The sequence below is a fragment of the Gopherus flavomarginatus genome, chromosome 2 (assembly GCF_025201925.1).
Source record: "Gopherus flavomarginatus isolate rGopFla2 chromosome 2, rGopFla2.mat.asm, whole genome shotgun sequence".
Classification (NCBI taxonomy): Eukaryota; Metazoa; Chordata; order Testudines; family Testudinidae; genus Gopherus; species Gopherus flavomarginatus.
Genome location: NC_066618.1, coordinates 295,309,139 through 295,328,803, shown reverse-complemented (window position 1 = coordinate 295,328,803; position 19,665 = coordinate 295,309,139). Strand labels below are relative to the sequence as shown.

General features: G+C 41.7%; 1 protein-coding gene across 16 annotated transcripts in view; it reads left to right on the top strand.

The window, feature by feature from the left end:
* TSNARE1 (t-SNARE domain containing 1) overlaps positions 1–19,665 on the top strand; it is a 757,898-nt gene that overhangs the window by 530,112 nt on the left and 208,121 nt on the right. For 14 of the 16 annotated variants that reach the window (XM_050940856.1, XM_050940858.1, XM_050940857.1 and 11 more), the window contains 2 exons: positions 13,269–13,731; positions 14,355–15,231. The exons of 1 other annotated variant lie outside the window; for it this stretch is intronic. In XM_050940856.1, coding sequence (XP_050796813.1) covers positions 13,269–13,731; positions 14,355–14,914 — 1,023 coding nt within the window. In that variant the 3' untranslated portion in view covers positions 14,915–15,231. Of the gene's footprint in view, positions 1–13,212; positions 13,732–14,354; positions 15,232–19,665 lie in introns of those variants that run through there. One more of the 16 variants, XM_050940859.1, reaches the window with a different exon arrangement.

Sequence of the window (19,665 nt, the reverse complement as noted above, 5' to 3'; positions counted from 1 at the left end):
CAGCCTTGTGTACGTAAGTGTACTTGAATAATAATTTCTCTCTTTAGTAACAGACAAGAATAGCTGGTCCAGTGGTTAGGGCACTATTTTAAGACTTGGGTTCCAGGCGTGGGTTCAGGTTCCAGCTCTCCAACAGATTTTCTGAGAGACCTTTGGCAAGTCATTTAGGCCCAATTTTTTAAAGTCTCTAGGCACTGCCTAAATCCTTTTAGAAAACTGGAATTATGCTCCTAAATCAGCTAGGTGTTGCAATGCTGAGTGCAGCAACACCTAAATACTTTTACAAATCTGGGCCTTAGACTCTCTATTTCTCAGTTCCCCAGCTGTAAAGCAGGGAAAATAGCACTTTCCCACCTCATATTGTGAAGATAAATATTTTAAAATGTTGAGGTGGTCAGATATGATGATGAGAGGGGCACATATGTCTGCCATAGATAGAGGTTAATACACATACTCTCTGTACCTTTCGAGGAGTTAAATGAAGACAAATAATATCTTAATAGTGTGTCTTGAATCCTTGGCAGCTGCTGTAAATCTCTATAGCTCCATTGACTTTTGATTTATACCAGTTGAGATCTGGTCTGCTGTATCTGGACTACAAGCAGGGGAGGTGGTCGGTGAATTTCTACTGACCATGATCTTATGAGTGAAAGGTGCTACGTTAGCCCAGAGGTATAACTGAGTTAACTGTTTCAGTGAGGATGTTCAGTGGCCTGGTATATATGTGTGTTCAGCATTGGACAGGCTTAACCTTCATAGTGGACCATAAACTGAATATGAGTTATCAATATGATGTAGCTGCAAAAAATGCTAATATGATTCTGGGATGTAGTAACAAGTGTGTTGTTTATAAGACATAGGAGGTAATTATCCTGCACTACTTAGTACCAGTGAGGCCCCAGCTGGAGTACTGTGTCCAGTTTGAGGCATCACACTTTAGGAAAGATGTGGACAAATTGGAAAGAGTCCAGAGGAGAGTAACAAAAATGATCAAAGATTTAGAAAACTTGACCTGTGAGGAAGGTAAAAACTGGTCATGTTTAGGCTTGAGAAAAGAAGACTAAGAGGGGAACCTGATGACAGTCTTCCAATATGTTAAGGGTTGTTATAAAAAGGACAATGATCAAATGTTCTCCATGTTCACTGAAGGTAGGATAAAAAGTAAAGGGCTTAATCTGCAGCAGGGGAGATTTAGGTTAAATATTAGGAAAACCTTTCTAACTCTAAGGGTTGTCAAGCTCTGGAATGGGCTTTCAAGTAAAGTCATGGAGTCCCCATCACCGGAAGCATTTAAAAACAAGTTGAACAAACACCTTTCAGGGATGTTCTAAGGTTACTTGTTCCTGCTATAGCACAAGGAGCTGGACTTGATGACTTCTCGAGGTCTCTTCCAGCCCAATGTTGCTATGAATCTATAATTCTAGAGACACAAAGGGTAACAAAAAAACATTCTACAAATACATTAGAAACAAGAGGAAGACCAAGGACAGGATAGATCTGTTACTCAATGAGGGGAGTGGGGGAACAATAAAAGAAAATCTAGAAATGGCAGAAGTGCTAAATGACTTTTTTGATTCAGTTTTCACCAAAAAGGTTAGTAGCAATTGGATGTCTAACATAGTGAATGCCAGTGAAAATGTGGTAGGATCAGAGGCCAAAATAGGGAAAGAACAAGTTAAAAATAACTAAGACAAGTTAGATGTCTTCAGGTCACCAGGGCCTAATGAAATACATCCTAGAATACTCACGAAGCTGACTGAAGAGATAAATGAACCATTAGCGATTATCATGGAAGACAGGAGAGATTCCAGAGGACTGGAAAAGGGGAAATATAGTGCCAATCTCTAAAAAAGTGAAATTACAGACCAATCAGCTTAACTTCAGTACCTGGAAAGATAATGGAGCAATAATTAAGCAATCAATTTGCCAACACCTTGAAGATAATACGGTGATAACTAACAGTCAGAACAGATTTATCAAGAACAGATTATGTCAAACCAACCTTCTAGCTTTCTTTGACAGGGTAACAAGCCTAGTGGATAATGGGGAAGTAGCAGATGTAGTATAACTTGACTTTAGTAAGGCTTTCGATACTGACTTGCATGACCTTCTCGTAAACAAACTAGAGAAATACAGCCTAGATGAAGCTACTACTATAAGGTGAGTGCACAACTGCTTGGAAAACCATTTCCAGAGTTATCAGTGGTTCATAGTCAAGCTGGAAGGGCATATTGAGTGGTGTCCAACAGGGATCAGTTCTGGATCTGGTTCTGTGATTTAAATAATAAGCTTATAAAGTTTGCAAACAATACCAAGATGGGATTGGTTGCAACTGCTTTGGAAGATAGGATTAAAAGTCAAAATGATCTGGATAAACTGGAGAAATCGTCTGAACTAAATAGGATGAAATTTAATAAAGACAAATGCAAAGTACTCCACTTAGGAAGGAACAGTCAGTTGCACACATACAAAATGTGAAATGACTGCCTTGGAAGGAATACTGCGGAACGGGATCTGTGGGTCTTAGAGAATCAGAAGCTAAATAGGAGTCAACAGTGTAACACTTGCAAAAAAAGCAACATCATTCTGGGTTGTATTAGCAGAAGTGTTGTAAGCAAGACACAAGAAGTAATTCTTCTGCTCTACTCTGTGCTGATTAGGCCTCAGCTGGAGTATTGTGTCCAGTTCAGGGCGCCACATTTCAGAAAAGATGTTGACAAATTGGAGAAGGTCCAGAAAAGAGCAACAAAATTGATTAATGGTCTAGAAAACATGACTTACGAGGGAAGATTGAAGAAACTGGATGTGTTTAGTCTGGAGAAGAGAAGACTGATGGGGGGGACATGATAACAGTTTTCAGGGACATAAAAAGTTGTTGCAAGGAGGAGAGAGAAAAAAATGTTCTCTTTAACCTCTGAGGATAGGACAAGAAGCAATGGGCCTAAATTGCAGCAAGGGAGGTTTAAGCTGGACATTAGGAAAAACTTCCTAACTATCAGGGTGGTTAAGGACTGGAATAAATTGCCTAGGAAGGTTGTAAAATCTCCGTCACTGAAGATCTTTAAGAACAGGTTATACAAACACCTGTCAGGGATGGTCTAGATCAGAGTTTTTTCAAACTGTGGGTCGCGGCATGTAAGGAGCAGGTTGCCTTCCCAGCAGTGCTCCCATCATAACTACTTTCTGTTCTCCAAGCTGAAGCATTACTTGTCTGTACACACCAACACTAACCAGCCCCTTTCAAAAACCTCCATCCCCTCTAACCCTGCCATCCACTTCCATAACCGATCCCTTCACTTTCCAGCTCTTCATTCCTCTTTCGTCTCATTCTCTTGATCTCCTCTCCTTCTGCCATCTCATCTCGCTCCCAATATCCCTTCATCTTCCTTCTCCTCTACTAATTCTAGACTTTTCTCAATCCCCCATCCCCCCTTTTTTTTTTCATTTTCAGGGTTGACCCTTTGCTGCCATCATCACAACTACCTTGATTAGTCTGTTCACTTGCATTGATCCTACTAATTTGTTTCTCCCATGCAGATCAAAATCCACCTTGTCAGGATGCCTATATTCATGCTCCATGGTCTACTTCCCCGCTTACTCACAGGAGTCCTTTCTAACCTTTTTTTTTAATTGAAAGTGAATTTAGTAATGTTGTATTGCAGCACTGGGGTTTCAGCTCTAGTTGCAACAGTTTCCAGCTTAGCAGAGTGAAAGTCACCTCTGCTACTTGCTTCAGATTTAGGGTCTCTAGGAACACATAAAGACATATACATACGTTGACAAGTACAAGGTCTAGTTTCTTTTGTCAATTTTGTTTGTTACAATTAAGTTTTTGAGTACCCAAGCATATAGAAATCCTGTAAAGACCTATGCACAAGTTAGAAATATAGTCATACTCACATCCTTAATTATATTCTTAAGGTTTGATGGCTGCCTTGCCAATTGGTCATCAGTAGAGGGATTGTTCTTGCTGGAGTTTTCCCATAGGGAACTCATTTTACCCAATCTGGGAGACCTCTTTTCTCTTGTGATTCTGACTACACCTAACATGCTGTGCATCAAAGAATCCTGTGGCACCTTATAGACTAACAGACGTTTTGGAGCATGAGCTTTCGTGGGTGAATACCCACTTCCTCAGATGCATGTAGTGGAAATTTCCAGGGGCAGGTATATATATATGCAGGCAAGCTAGAGATAATGAGGTAGTTCAATCAGGGAGGATGAGGCCGTGTTCTAGCAGTTGAGGTGTGAAAACCAAGGGAGGAGAAACTGGTTTTGTAATTGGCAAGCCATTCACAGTCTTTGTTTAATCCTGAGCTGATGGTGTCAAATTTGCAGATGAACTGAAGCTCAGCAGTTGCTCTTTGAAGTCTGGTCCTGAAGTTTTTTTGCTGCAGGATGGCCACTTTAAGGTCTGCTATAGTGTGGCCAGGGAGGTTGAAGTGTTCTCCTACAGGTTTTTGTATATTGCCATTCCTAATATCTGATTTGTGTCCATTTATCCTTTTCCGTAATGACTGTCCAGTCTGGCCGATGTACATAGCAGAGAGGCATTGCTGGCATATGATAGCGTATATTACATTGGTGGACGTGCAGGTGAATGAACCGGTGATGGTGTGGCTGATCTGGTTAGATCCTGTGATGGTGTCGCTGGTGTAGATATGTAGGCAGAGTTGGCATCAGGGTTTGTTGCATGGATTGGTTCCTGAGCTGGAGTTACTATGGTGCAGTGTGCAGTTACTGGTGAGAATATGTTTCAGGTTGGCAGGTTGCCTGTGGGCAAGGACTGGCCTGTCACGCAAGGCCTGTGAAAGTGTGGGATCATTGTCCAGGATGGGTTGCAGATCCCTGATGATGCGTTGGAGAGGTTTTAGCTGGGGACTGTATGTGATGGCCAGTGGAGTCCTGTTGGTTTCTTTCTTGGGTTTGTCTTGCAGTAGGAGGCTTCTGGGTACACGTCTGGCTCTGTTGATCTGTTTCCTTATTTCCTCGTGCGGGTATTGTAGTTTTGAGAATGCTTGGTGGAGATTTTGCAGGTGTTGGTCTCTGTCTGAGGGGTTAGAGCAGATGCGGTTGAACCAATCCATGCAACAAACCTCGATGCCAAATCTGCCCACATATCTACACCAGCGACACCATCACAGGACCTAATCAGATCAGCCACACCATCACCGATTCATTCACCTGCACATCCACCAATGTAATATACGCCATCATATGCCAGCAATGCCCCTCTGCTATGTACATCGGCCAGACTGGACAGTCGCTACGGAAAAGGATAAATGGACACAGATATTAGGAATGGCAATATACAAAAACCTGTAGGAGAACACTTCAACCTCCCTGGCCACACTATAGCAGACTTTAAGGTGGCCATCCTGCAGCAAAAAAACTTCAGGACCAGACTTCAAAGAGCAACTGCTGAGCTTCAGTTCATCTGCAAATTTGACACCATCAGCTCAGGATTAAACAAAGACTGTGAATGGCTTGCCAATTACAAAACCAGTTTCTCCTCCCTTGGTTTTCACACCTCAACTGCTAGAACACGGCCTCATCCTCCCTTATTGAACTACCTCATTATCCCTGGCTTGCCTGCATATATATATACCTGTCCCTGGAAATTTCCACTACATGCATCTGAGGAAGTGGGTATTCACCCACGAAAGCTCATGCTCCAAAACGTCTGTTAGTCTATAAGGTGCCACAGGACTCTTTGCTGCTTTTACAGATCCAGACTAACATGGCTACCCCTCTGATACTTGACGCTGTGCATGTGACTTGTACTCAGAATTATTCTTACAGTTAATTTTTTGCAGTGCTACTCATTGGTACATCTCTTTCCATAATCTTGTATCATAGGGTCATTCTTTGGTCTCTTACTTATGTCAGCATTTCTCAAGCCTATTGCCTAGTATGGCTAAGCTAAAACATACAAGCCTGAGCCTATAGGCTGTGTGTTTCTGCCCTACTTACCTAGATACCTAATGCATACGTATCCCTTCTGACTACTGATCAATCTATTATTCTGTTGTCCTACAACTTAAATCTATTTAGTATACAAGTATTATATATGCATGTTTGTTAATCATAACATCATACAACACACAATGAATGAATGATAAAATGAAGTAATGAGCTACACCCTCATGCCACTCCTTGTCCACAGTTCCTGCCTACTCTCATACTTTGTTACTGTAGCAATATCCTGTGAACTTGCAAGGTATTTTGGTATGAACAATGCCTTTTACAATTAAACTGTATTGTTCTTTAACGTCCAATGACAAATAGGCTGGTGCAGGTGGTTCTGATAAAAAGTGTGTTTTCTTTTCTGCCTGCTCCGGTGGCTGCATATGAAAGGCCGGCTGAGATTACAGATCGGAGAGTGTTTTATTCTGAAGCATCTTCTTTCTGTGTGTGTGTTTTATTTTATTGTAAATGCAGCCCATTACAAAACAGCTGCTTACCATTGGAAATGGTATTCGAGTCAGCTGCAGTCCAAGTGATAAATGAGATGAGTGAATGCAGGAATTTAACCTCAGCAAGGTCTGAGCCATAACATTTATTTAAACTCATCTTTTCCTCCAAACAATGGATCTGTGTGATCAAATATTTATTGGGATAAGGTTTGTTTAGGGCTTTCAGATGGATGCTTGTGAGTGGTAAGGGGGAGTTTTGCAGAAGAATTCTGATAGCATCTAAGTATCTCTTCATTCAGACTATCAGGGGAGATGATTTCTGTAGCTTGATGTTAGTTTAATCATCTTAATTTTTGAATCCTGGCCAATGGTTTGTTTACAAGAAACAAAATTTGTCCATCACGTGTTTTGGCCCAAATGATTCTATGTTTTTATGAGAGAAATATACTATATAGATTATACAGGAGAACATGTCAATGAGGCAGAGCCTGTTACATAAGGCCAAGAGTGAATTCCGCCTGATGCATACTGGGCATAATAACATCAGGATAAAATAGCTGTACATAAATTAAATTTATCCTGATTGCATATTTAGGAACATAACTTTTTGTAAGGAATGGTCATGCCATAAGCACCTAGTAGAGCTAGCAAACCAGCCAGACAGCTGCAGGAAACAGGTGGCTTAGTAAAGTTAGGTGAGTTGACAAGGCCATAGTGAAGTCATGATCTCCTCAGGAAGGGGGGATTCTATGTTTAAAATATCAGACCAGACATTTTTCATTATATTTAGACTGAACCATTTGACTTGAAGGGAATTATAGACATTGTCAAGCTGACTCAGAACTAGAGCATTTGTGGGGTTCATGTGAGTATCCCTGCTGCTGATAGGAGTTCAGAGTTTATGCAGTATAATGTCTTATACATCTGTGAATGGGGGTGTGGTACATGTCCACATGTGTGGGTGAACGTGTCTCTTTTTTCCACCTGGATATTTATGTTCAATATACTGACTAAGCCCCTGAACCTACTTTGCCCAGGTGGTATGGATAGAGTACTCATCAGCTGAGGTTACTCTGCCAACTCATCTTTCCTGGCAATGAACTATGGACTGATGAAGTGCTTTCCTAAGCAGCAGAAAGTTTCTCTTTTTGTTATTGGGCACTTCAGGGTATGATTCGGAGCACCCAGTTCTTAAAATCATCTCAAACATTCATGGAAGTGCTTTATTTTAAAAAATAAACCCATGAACTGTATATCAGTACAAGTAAATGCTGCTGACTCTTTAAAAATGTCCAATATATTTATGTGTGAGCAACATGGCCATGCATACCTCCTAGTTTGTGATCGTCTCATATCTTGTAAACTCAGGGGGCTTGAGATTCACTTCTGTTTGGATGGGAGATCTTCAAGAAGCCCAGAGCATATTGCAATGAGTCATTTTAGGATGCAGTGCTTTCTCTCTGACTCATTGCCGAATCAGTGTCCCAGCATTGAATTAGGGGCTCTGCTTCTGGAGAATGGTGCCCTTCAGATGAGATGGGAAACAAACGACTTGATCACTTATGGTGATTAAAGAGCCTGTGGCAAATTTTGCAAATATTCGGGTACTAATTACCTAAGAAAGAGTATCCAGAATGCTTAACCATCTGATTCTGATCTCATGTACATACGTGTAACTCGGGACTAGGTCCATTGAAATCATGGAGCTTCACCAAGGTGGAAAAGAGAGAAGAATCATGCCTTAGAAATCTAACCATTTCCTGCACTGCTGGAAAGTCCTTATGTTTGATTTTCATTTACCTTAAGATCCCCTTTCTCTGAGTGTTGTGAGTGTAACTGAGAATCAGGCCCATTGAGTGCAACAGCAGCAACTTACAGTATAATCTATTACTACTACTATTTGGTATAATTATTTCGTAATATTTTTATACTTCTCAAGCCAATAAGGCCATTGGACCTGATTTTCATATACACCAAGGCCCCTTTACATCACTCTGGCAGTGTAAAGGAGCCTTAAGGCTTGTCTACATGAACATTTAGTTTGTGGCAAGCTAGAGTGTGAGTCTGTCATAACCTAGTCCCAGATTTGGACCTTAGCGTCCAAAATATGGGGGTTAGCATGAAAACCTCTAAGTTACCTCTTAGTTACCAGCTTGCACCTGGTAAAGCTGCCACCATCCAAAAAATTAGAGTGTTTTGGGGCACTCTGGTCCCCCCAAAAACCTTCCCTGGGGACCCCAAGACCCAAATCCCTTGAGTCTCACAACAAAGGGAAATAAACCTTTTCCCTTCCCCCCTCCAGGTGTTCCTGGAGAGATACACAGAAGCATACTCCGTGAATCTAAACAGAGGGAGTCCACCCTCTCTATTTCCAGTCCTGGAAACACAAGCACTTCCCTCTTCACCCAGAGGGAATGCAAAGTCAGGCTAGTAAATCTAACACACACAGATTTCCCCCTGACTTCTTCCTCCCATCAATTCCCTGGTGAGCTGCAGACTCAATTCCCTGGAGTTTCCCACTAAAGAAAAACTCCAACAGGTCTTAAAAAAGAAAGCTTTATATAAAAAGAAAGAAAAATACATAAAAATGGTCTCTCTGTATTAAGGTGACAAATACAGGGTCATTTGCTTAAAAGAATATTGAATAAACAGCCTTATTCAAAAAGAATACAATTCAAAGTACTCCAGCAACTATAGACATGTAAATACAAAATAAAAAAACAATAACCCCTATTGTTTTTATGATCTCTGTACTCACAACTTGGAAACAGAAGATTAGAAAGCAGGAAATAGAAATCCCCTCATAGCCGAGAGAGAGTCAGACAGAAGACCAAGAACAAAGGACTCACACACAAAAAACTCTCCACCCAGATTTGAAAAAGTCTTGTTTCCTGATTGGTCCTCTGGTCAGGTGCTTCAGGTTACTTTTTTTCCAGGTGAAAGACACATTAACCCTTAGCTATCTGTTTATGACACGCCCCCCAAATTGCAGAGAGTGGGGAAGCTCACTGGCGGCGATTTCCTCCTAGAACTTTAAAATAAACAGATTAATACAACACATGCACCTTTACATATACCACTAAGTATATAACTAACAGACTTCTACATTTTAAGAACACTTTTTAACTACTGGATTCTGGCAAACTCTCACGGGAGAGTGCATCAGCTACTTTGTTAGAAGCTCCTGAGATGTGCTGAATTTCAAAATCAAACTCTTGGAGAGCTAAACTCCAACGAAGAAGTTTCTTGTTGTTCCCTTTGGCAGTATGAAGCCACTTTAGTGCAGCATGGTCAGTTTGTAGCTGGAACCGCCGTCCCCAAACATATGGGCGTAGCTTTTCCAGGGCGTACACAATGGCATAGCATTCCTTTTCACTGACTGACCAGTGACTTTGCCTCTTAGACAGTTTCTTGCTGAGAAACACGACAGGATGGAAGTTGCGATCTGTTGCTTCCTGCATGAGCACTGCTCCTATACCACGCTCAGATGCATCCGTGGTTACTAGGAATGGCTTGTCAAAATCCGGGGTCCTGAGCACAGGGTCAGACATGAGCGTTGCCTTAAGTTGGGTAAAGGCCTTTTGACATTCATCAGTCCACTTAACTGCATTTGGCTGGGTCTTTTTGGTCAGGTCGGTCAGTGGGGCAGCGATTTGGCTGTAGTGTGGTACAAATCGCCTGTAGTACCCAGCCAAGCCTAAGAAGGATTGGACCTGTTTCTTTGACCTTGGGACAGGCCACTTTTGGATAGCATCCACCTTGGCCTGTAGGGGGTTTATGGTTCCTCGACCCAGATTTGAAAAAGTCTTGTTTCCTGATTGGTCCTCTGGTCAGGTGCTTCAGGTTACTTTTTTTTCCAGGTGAAAGACACATTAACCCTTAGCTATCTGTTTATGACAGAGTCTTACCCAGCAGTATCCTGCTGCACACTAATAGTCTGTGTGGACTTTGCTGATGCACACTAATAGTTCCCTGGTGTGCTTTGATCTATTCCTTTTCAAAGCAGGGTCAATCGAAGCACACTGAGGAACTGATAGTGCACTTCAGCGGGAGCCAGGTGGACACTTAATGCAATACTCCAGCTTGCTGCAAACTAAATGTTCATGTAAATACGTGCTGAGTCTAAATGAGAGTCAGGCCCATTGACATTGAAATCCATTGGGATTTTTAAGCTCTTGTTCTCGTGCATGGTATTTGATATGCAAACCAGATACTTGGTGCTGAAACCTTACTAAAATCCTTATCCTGAAGCTCTAAAATCAGAGGACAGTTTTGCAGTGACTTCATTGATGCAGGATTTTGTCCTAAGTTAGGTGCCTCTTTGTGATTATTGGCATCCTAAATGCCAATTAAGGAACTGAAGCTGTTTGATAAATATTCAAAACCAACCCCCTGCTCTAATCATATCAGAATATCAATCCATCTGCCGACCTCTGGTATCTTGTCTCTTTCATTGTTTAACACCTAGTACTGACACCTAGTGCTTCAGCAGAAGGTAAAATCTCCCAATAATACATTTAGGGCCTGATGGCAAAAGAAAGAGTCTGACTGAATTAAATGGGATTTGGATCAGTCCTTAGCCTGTTTGGCCCCACCGCCCGAATCCTAAGATTTGATTGTCTGTCTCCTAGCTTGCATAACTACAGACTGTGATATTACTGGCCATCTTTTTAAAACCAACCCTAATAATTTACCAATATCAGGGAACTCCACAAGATGACTTTACAGCATAAATAAATATTTGTCTTTATTTGTGCGAAACATACTTGTGTATCTAATAAGGCTTTTGTAAGGATAAGTTCATATTTGTGCTGCTCTTTCATAAATGTGACATACTATGATAGTGCTAAGTATTATTCATTAAAACAGTTTTGCTATTACTACCATTTAATTCCAGCATCCTTCTGTTTTTCGTATTATGTGATAGTTAAAAAACAGGGAAACTGATATTTTTTCCCCCTCTGATTGTTGTTCAGAATCTGACAAATGTAATTTACAATAGGGATACATTTAAAAAGAAGACCTGATATTTTCCACACGTTTTAAGGAGAGGTTGAAACTTGTTTGCTAAATTAATATCAGTGACTGTTTAGGTGTATTTGTAACACTCTTAAAATAAAACAGAGCTGTTTAAATACTACTAATTTGGGTTACCTAGGTTTTGGTTTTTTTCTTTTTTGAATGTTGTGTTCTATAAAATTTTCACAGATCCAGAGACAGTTTGGGTCAATTAAATCTGTGTAAATCAACAGTGATTCATTTGGGCCCTATTCTCCTGGCACTTGCACATGTTTCACACAAGTGTAAATGTGCACAATGATTTGCTCTTATTTACACAATGTGTAAGTTGGAGAAGCATGCCCTTCACCCCATAATTCACTCTGTGTAACCTACAAAGCACCAGAAACTTATGTAGCCAGACACCAAACTCCTAGAGGGAATTGTGCCCCCTGTACACCAAAATCAACGGTGATAAAAAGATGGTGCAAGTTACCTGTAATTAGATCAGAAAAGAGGTATAATTTGTCACATTTTAAGAACGAGTTCCTCACATACAGAGAGGCCCAAAGAGAATGCTGCGATAGAAAAAGCAGCCAACAAGGAGTTTGTAGATAAGTAATCCCATTCCTTCTTCCGATCCTACACCCACTTTATCTTGAACCCTTCTATTGCTTTTCTTGCTACGTCCCCTCTCCTCTCTTATCCCTAATTACATCCCCTTTTCTGTGACTGTCAAATTGGTTTAAGTTACAGTTACATCTATTCCCTGACCAATTTACACCCCGTCTTACTTCATTGCTGAATTTGGCACCAGGACTTCTATGGGAGTTGCACCTGCTGACTATCGTTCTAACAGTGTAACTGAAGAAAAGACCTCTGGGAATAATTCTTTACCAGCAGGGAGTTGCACAAGATGATGTAATGGACCTATGCCTCCAGCTATTTTGTGTCACTTTAGTGCCGCAAAGCAGTTGCAAAACCCTGTGTAACCGACCAGATAAATGCGATTCACAGCAATTTTACCCCACCAGGCTATACCAGTGAATCTGGCCCCAAATATCTTTTCTGTCTCTTGTTTGCATGATTCTTACCATCTGATGCTTTTAACCTGCCTTTTTAAGCAGCTATAATGCTAACATGCAGACTCTCTAGGCTTGTTTCTGTATCACAGTCATGGTTGTAAATAAGGAGCGGCTCTAGTGAAGTCAAGGGGGTCTAACTGTTGTAAAAATAAAAGTGAGATTGGGGTCAGATGCTAGGAGGGTGATTCTCCTTTTGTGTAATTCAGGAGTAACTCCCCTTAAGGCATAGGAATTGCACAGTATAAGACTGCTGCCAGAAAAAAATGGGGTTTTCCAGCTGCGTGAGATGTTCTGAGTCTGAGAGAGTCCAATGAGCCTGATTCTCTTCAGACCTACACCAGTTTGACTTCACTGGAGTTACTCCTCAGTTATATCAGGGCTAGTGAGTGGAGGATCTGACCCAAAGCTTATTTCAACCTGTTAAAGAGTGTGGCCCAGATCCTCAGCTGGTGTAAATCATTATAACTCCATTGAAGTTAATAGAGGTATACCAATTTACACCAGCTGAGGATTTTATCCTTGTGTGTCTCTTCATTTCTGTTCCAGTGAGGCTCCAGTAACATCAAGCCCCCTCATGTAATGTTTTGTTAGTCATTGTCATTATTAGCAAGGACACAGCTATGTACTTTGCCACATTATGGCCCAGTGCACAAGCAGGAACTGACCAGCATCAGCGTAGCATGCGTGTTTCATGAGAGTGTTTCAATGTGCAGTGGTCCTGATGAGAATCCACCATCAAATTGCCCCTTCCTGTTTCGTTTTTTGCAAGAGGAGCAGATTTAAAATGGCTGCTGGCCCCCGGAAGAGGAAGGAAAAGTTTTCTCCTGTAGAACTTGAGATTTTGGTGGCGGAGGTGACCAAAAATCATGCTAGGCTTTATGGGAGTGAGAGAGTCAACCTGAGCCAGCCAGAGAGGGAGAAGATATGGTGCAGCATTGCCAGGAAGATCAATGCTGTTGCCAGGTCCCCCAGGACCACCCGGGACCTCCGGAGGAGATGGGATGATATGAAGAGGCGCACCAAGGAGAAGCTGGTGGAGATGAGTCGCTCAACGGGGGAGCCCAGACCTGATACTGTGCTGGTGCGGATTTTGGAAAGTCCTTTGCTTGGGCAGGAGGCGACTATTAAACAGGCTGAGGCCAGAGTGGTGGCAGAGGAGGAGGATGGTGGTGGTGGTGATGATGATGTTATGCACACTGATGGCCCTCATATACCTCTGAAGCTTCAGTCAGGTAAAGAGTCCTAAACAAAACCATTCATCCCATCCACACACATCAACAGACTGGGGAAAGCTGGAGGGAAAGGGGAGGGTGAGGAGCCTTTCTCTGTAAGGTTATCTTTGGTGGCTGTGAAGTGATCTCCACTGCAAAGTTAGATTGCAACAGCCAACCTATTACCAAGAGAGTACTCTGCAAATGAAATCTCAGATCCAAATAAGCAGAACCTCTCACACAACAGCTTTTGATCCTGGAGTCTTATGTTTCACCCCCATCCTCCAGGACAGGGATGCCTCCTTGTACAGGAGCTTGGAGTTACTCAAAGGAATTCAGCCTGCAGAGAAGGAAATCATCTATGGGACACAAGGACATTTAACATCCTAGGACCTTATCACCTAATATTTCAGATAAAACAATTACATGAGAGAGAGAGAGAGAGATCCCTCTGGTTCACAAATACAAAGCACGAGACCTATTGAGACATTCACATGCACACAGTCAAACTAATGCCCCTTTCCTAAGCTCATGTGCACACCCACACAGCAGACATTGTTCCTTTAGCATATTAACCAAAGAGGCTGCTTTTTATGTTGCTAACGTGTAAAGAACTCATGTTTTGATATTTTGATCCCCCACAGATGAGGAGGAGGAAGTGCCTGGTTGCACATGGGTGCCTTTGAGGACTATTGAAATGCCTATGCCAGCTGACACAGATGCATTAGAGCAGCAAAGGGCACTGCACACCTCAGTTTCCACTCCATCCCCACCTTCCTCCCCACAGATGCAACAGCGGGCTGCCTATGGGAGGCGGTCATCCCAGACTGCCCGGCATCCTAAGCGGAAGTACAACATCTCGGAGTTTGAGAAGCAGCTGATGGATGCCCATCTCCAGCAAAGCACCCTCTTGTCCTCCTGGTACCAGCAGCAGAGCTCCCTCATGATCCAGCAGAACCTCATCTTGGAGAACTTAGTGGAACAGAACAAGAGGCTAGCAGACAATGTCGAGTCACTCAACCGGACACTGGAGAAGCTGGTTGACTACCAGCATCCGCGCAGGGAGACAGTACATTTTGTGCAAGACTGCACCTCTGGGACTTCTGCCCGTCTGCCCTCCCGGATAGCCAGTGGCGAGTCTGTGGGGCAGTCAGGGATCGAGGTGTTCTCGGGAATGATCTTGAAAGTCGAAGAGGAGATCTAAACAGAAACACAGACTCTTCTCAAACACTATTTTTAGAGTTTTAAAAGACAGTTCTCTAAAGCGAACACTTTTTATGATGGGTAAAAAATTCCTCGTATTTTGTAGGTCACAGTAAATGCTACAGTAGCTCTTTTTTTAGTGGGTCAAGATTCTTCTGTATATTCTACACAGTCTTTTTTGGTTGCCCAATATGAGACAGGATATCATTCTTTTTTATAACCAGCAGTGCTGTCCATTTATGAGAAACAATTTTGTATCAGTTCTTTTTATTGTGAAAGATATTTTTCTTACATAAATCCAAAACACATAAAAATAAACTCTGTTCATATTTATCTTTACTCTTAAGAGTCTGTCCCCCATGGATATTACTCTTTTCCTGAAACATTTTTAGGAACAGGTTTAATAAAAAATAAAAGAAATCATTGCTAAGGCTGTGGAACGTGAGGCCCTGATCCTGCTTCCATTGATGTCAAAGAGAAATTTGTCATTGACATTGATGGGAGCAGGATGGAATTCTTATTGCTGTTTGGATTACGTTTGCTGATTTAATAATGCTGGTGAGAGTTCTTTTACGTTTGTTTTCTAAGTTTAAGCATACGGAATTCCATTCATTCTCCCTTCGGTCTATCCCGACTCTCTCACTAGCTTTGTGTTTGAAAGACACACGATGTATGAATGAATGGGGACATTTGGGACTGTAGGAATATAATACTCAATACTCAATAATACAGTTGAATGTTGCCAGCTTGCACTGATTTTATCACAAATCTCATGATATTTGTGTTTTTCTGAAAGCCTCAACTACATAAGCATCTGAATTTTCCTTTTAAAAACCCTAAATGTCTAGTCCACACGGTTTTAGAGAAAAGACTGAAAAAATAATGTGGCTCCAGAGACAGAGAACCATTGAGGTCGGCAGTACCGCATACCAAATCAGACTCAAGGTCCATGTTTTCCAGCAGCCTGTCTCCAGTGGAGACTAGCACCTTCTGTTTTATAGGAAGCTGCAAGAAACCCCACAGGGGGGATAATCTGCCCCCCACGGAGTTCTCATCCTGATCTCTAATATTTAGATAATGGCTTGTGCAAAATAGCCTGCAGTTTAATATCCCTTCCAAGCCTTTTTATTTGCATTAAGTATTGTAACTGTGGATATTCTTGTTATCCAGATAAATATCCAGTCCCTCTTCGGATCTTGCTACATTTTTGGCCTCAACAACATCATATGACAATGAGAGCCACAAGCTAATTATACATTGCTTGAAAAAGTATTTCCCTGTATTGGTTTTGAGTTTGCCGCCTTTCAGTTTCATTGGACAGTCCCCTGTTTTTATGTTTGAATTGGTTTCCTTCCTTTCCAGTGCATAATCCAGTGTGAAAGTGTGAAACTTCTAGGGCACATCAAATCAGTTTATTAAGAATAATGCCAGTCTCTGCCCATGCAAAGGTAAATGGATCTAAAATCTCCATTGAAGAAATAGCCAAATAAATTCTTGGTAAGAATTAACACAGTTCAATTACCAGAATCTTGCCAGAGTCCCAAGTGTTTTTTTTTAATCTACTGCAAAGAGTTAAATAAAAAACAAATGGTGCTTGGTTCTAGAGCCTATATTCCAACCCTTCTATTGACCTCAAACTCCATTTGAACATTTGCAAACCAGAAGGCAGTTATTTGAAATAGCGTGATGCTTGGAAGGATTCACCTTCACTGAATGACTTTGGCTACGTTGTGGCCTCATACACGGTTATTCTCAGGCAGCTTTAAACCATTCTAACAGCATAAAGGGGCCTTAAAGTAAGCATCAGTATAATATACACCCACTTTAAGGTCTGTTTTTGCTGTCAGAGTGGTGTAAAGGGTCCTTCGTGTCAAAGACAAGCACCCCTGTGTCTTTTATTCCCTCTTGCTGTAAAGATGCTACCATTTTCTGTGGCATAAGCATCTTTCAGATAGCACTATAAAGTATTTTCTTTCCTTTCCCTCCCTTCCCTTATATTCATAAAACACCCAATGAACCAAGGAAGTTCCTTCAGAGTGTAATACACTTTAACATCAGTGCACAAAAATGAAGGTTACATATTATAATTGTCTTTTGACATAAAAAGCTGGAGGTTTGCATTTATTTTTAGATCTGTAACGTATTAAACAGCAAGCACTTAAAATGTATATAAATGTAACAAATGTGTTTGTGACGATCTTCGATTTCTAATAGCGCCCTTCTTCTCCAAAGATCACAAAGCATTTTACACATTGCTCTGTAAACTGGACATACAGATCATTTCTACCAGCACTGAAATTTCATCCCTCTTAGAGGTGAAACACAGCAACTGTTTCAGGGTAGGTCTCCCACTGGCTGTAATGATAGTCAGATCAGGCTTTATTAGCACACACCACCACTAGAAAACCATTTAGTAAAGGAAGAAAAGAATTCAGTTGAAACAGCAGGGGACTGACACTGACGGAATGTAGTTACCCATGCTGTACCGAGCCCAAACAGTGGTATGTCCAACAACACAGTGCCCCAGTGGCTGATACAGAAGACTGCCTGTTACTGTTTCTTTCTGAAGTGTTTAGATTCTCCCATTCACGTACCCACAGGCCCCAACCCTGTTTGGCGTGTGAGATCACAGTGCAGTGTGGAATGTAAAGTACAGGCCGTAGTCAGACTATGTCACAAGCAAATCATTATCTCATGAAAAAATTTTGTAGCCGGAAGGTGTTCTGCTTTGGCTACATTTTTCAAGCTTAGGTAGTTACAGTTACGGACCTAAAGCCATATTTAGGACTGGCCTGATTTTTAGATATGCTGAGCACCTACATCATCCATTGGCTTCTGGTGGGAGCTGCAGTTGATCAGAACCTCTGGAAATCATTTTGCTGCAGCCAAGCATTTTATTTTCTCTCCCTGCCCTGCTGGGCCCTGCCTTCACCTGTCTCTCCTTCTCCAGTTTTCTCCACAAAGGGGAGTGGATCGGATTACGGTGCAAACCCCCTGCGCTCTTCCCTAGAGCCAGGCATCCGGGGTTTGTTTAGCCAAGCTTGTAGCTGTGGAGCAGCCAGAAAGCTAAGCGGGCGAGGCATGCTGCCTGGAGAAAAGCACAGCAGTTGAGGCCTGGACAGCTAGCGCAAAGAAATGCTGAAGTTTTGTTGGAATATATAGGGGAGGGTTAGGAAACTTTATGCTGAACTAGATCATGGGATCAAGGCTTGGAGAGGGCAGCCTGGCTGCCTGCAGAGTACAGTAGGGAGGGAAAACCCCTCCTCAAACTAAATCACTGTGGAAAATAACCAACACATTTTACATCAATGAACATTTTCAACTATGAGCAGCCAGCCATAGGTGTGTGGGATAATGTGAAGGTACAGGGATGGAAAGGAAGGGTATTATGTGACAACAGGATAAAGTAACGTTGCAGGGAGCTTAGAGGTTATTGCTCCAGCAGTTAGTCCCATTCTACCCCAGAGTGTATGGGGCCCTGAGTGATGGTAATAATAATATCTCACAGTTTTAATTCGTTAACATTGGTAAAGTATTTGGGGAAATTCATGCCTGGATACTGCAATTATTGATGCTTTATAGGTACCTTGATAGATTGTTAATGCAAATATATGTAAACCCAGCCACAGTGCTAGCAGTCTTGCCGGTTCTCATGGTTTTATCTTGAGCCTCGTGATATCCAGATATTTTCTTAAATCTCCAGCTTCTGGAGTCACAGGACTACATGAGAATCTCAGCTTTCATTTTAAACAAAAAAGTAAGTTTTTATTCCTTATCATTGCAGAGAAAAACTTGAAAACATGACCTAAGTGTTCTCTCTACATTTCAAAAAATGGAAGGCAAATTGAAAGAAACCATATTTTATTACTCTGAAAAATATCCTATCATTATTAGGCCAATTGCATTCTATTGTGCCTACAAACATAGAAACCTTTATATTGGCCTTGTTACGTGTGTTGATTTGAGAATTTTATTCTATGCCCACTATTTTATCACACAGATATAAAGTTCATTTTCTTGCAGTATGACAATTGCATTTCATTCACTCCTTGGGTTCTTTGCAGGATGGAGGGACTTCTCAAACCTGTACTGACCTGTAGATTCTCATATTGTTGTTGCTGACGCTTATTCAACAAGGAGACTGCTGAGTTGGTAGCCTAGAGAAGTTTCTTTATCACTGTCATTCAGGAAACTTGGATTTGATTCATCAGCCTCTTATTTTCCACAAACCAACAAGGGATGTGGAGTCAGCCCAGGGCATTAAGAGAATGTAATATCTTGTGACATGCAGGAACGATTCCTCTTCTGCGGATGATTGGGTGACATTAAATAATGAACTCCAGAGACAGAAGAATGGCAGCCAAGATGCAGCCTCTCTAAGGGTCTATAAGATGAAGAATAGAGGTAAATCAACAGATCATTCAGAGTTCCAAGCCGCATGGAGAACACATTTCTTTGCCCACCTGGAAATAGATATGTGGTTGAACATTTAGCCACATCCTGTTTCCTGGAGCTGATTGAATCCTGGGCCTGTGATAAGGAGAGGGCTTAGTTGCAGCTGTGAGTCAGAACACATGTTAATGTAGCACAGCTGCCTCAGTTGTCTGAAAGATCAAGGACTCAGAAGTGAGAGGAAAAGGTCATCCAGGGAAGGCTGCATGATTGGACTGTCTGAGCCAGGCTGAGGAACAGTTTGCCCATAGGACACTTGTGCAGTTGAAGGAAAGGGAAAACAATGGTGGCTCTGTCTAC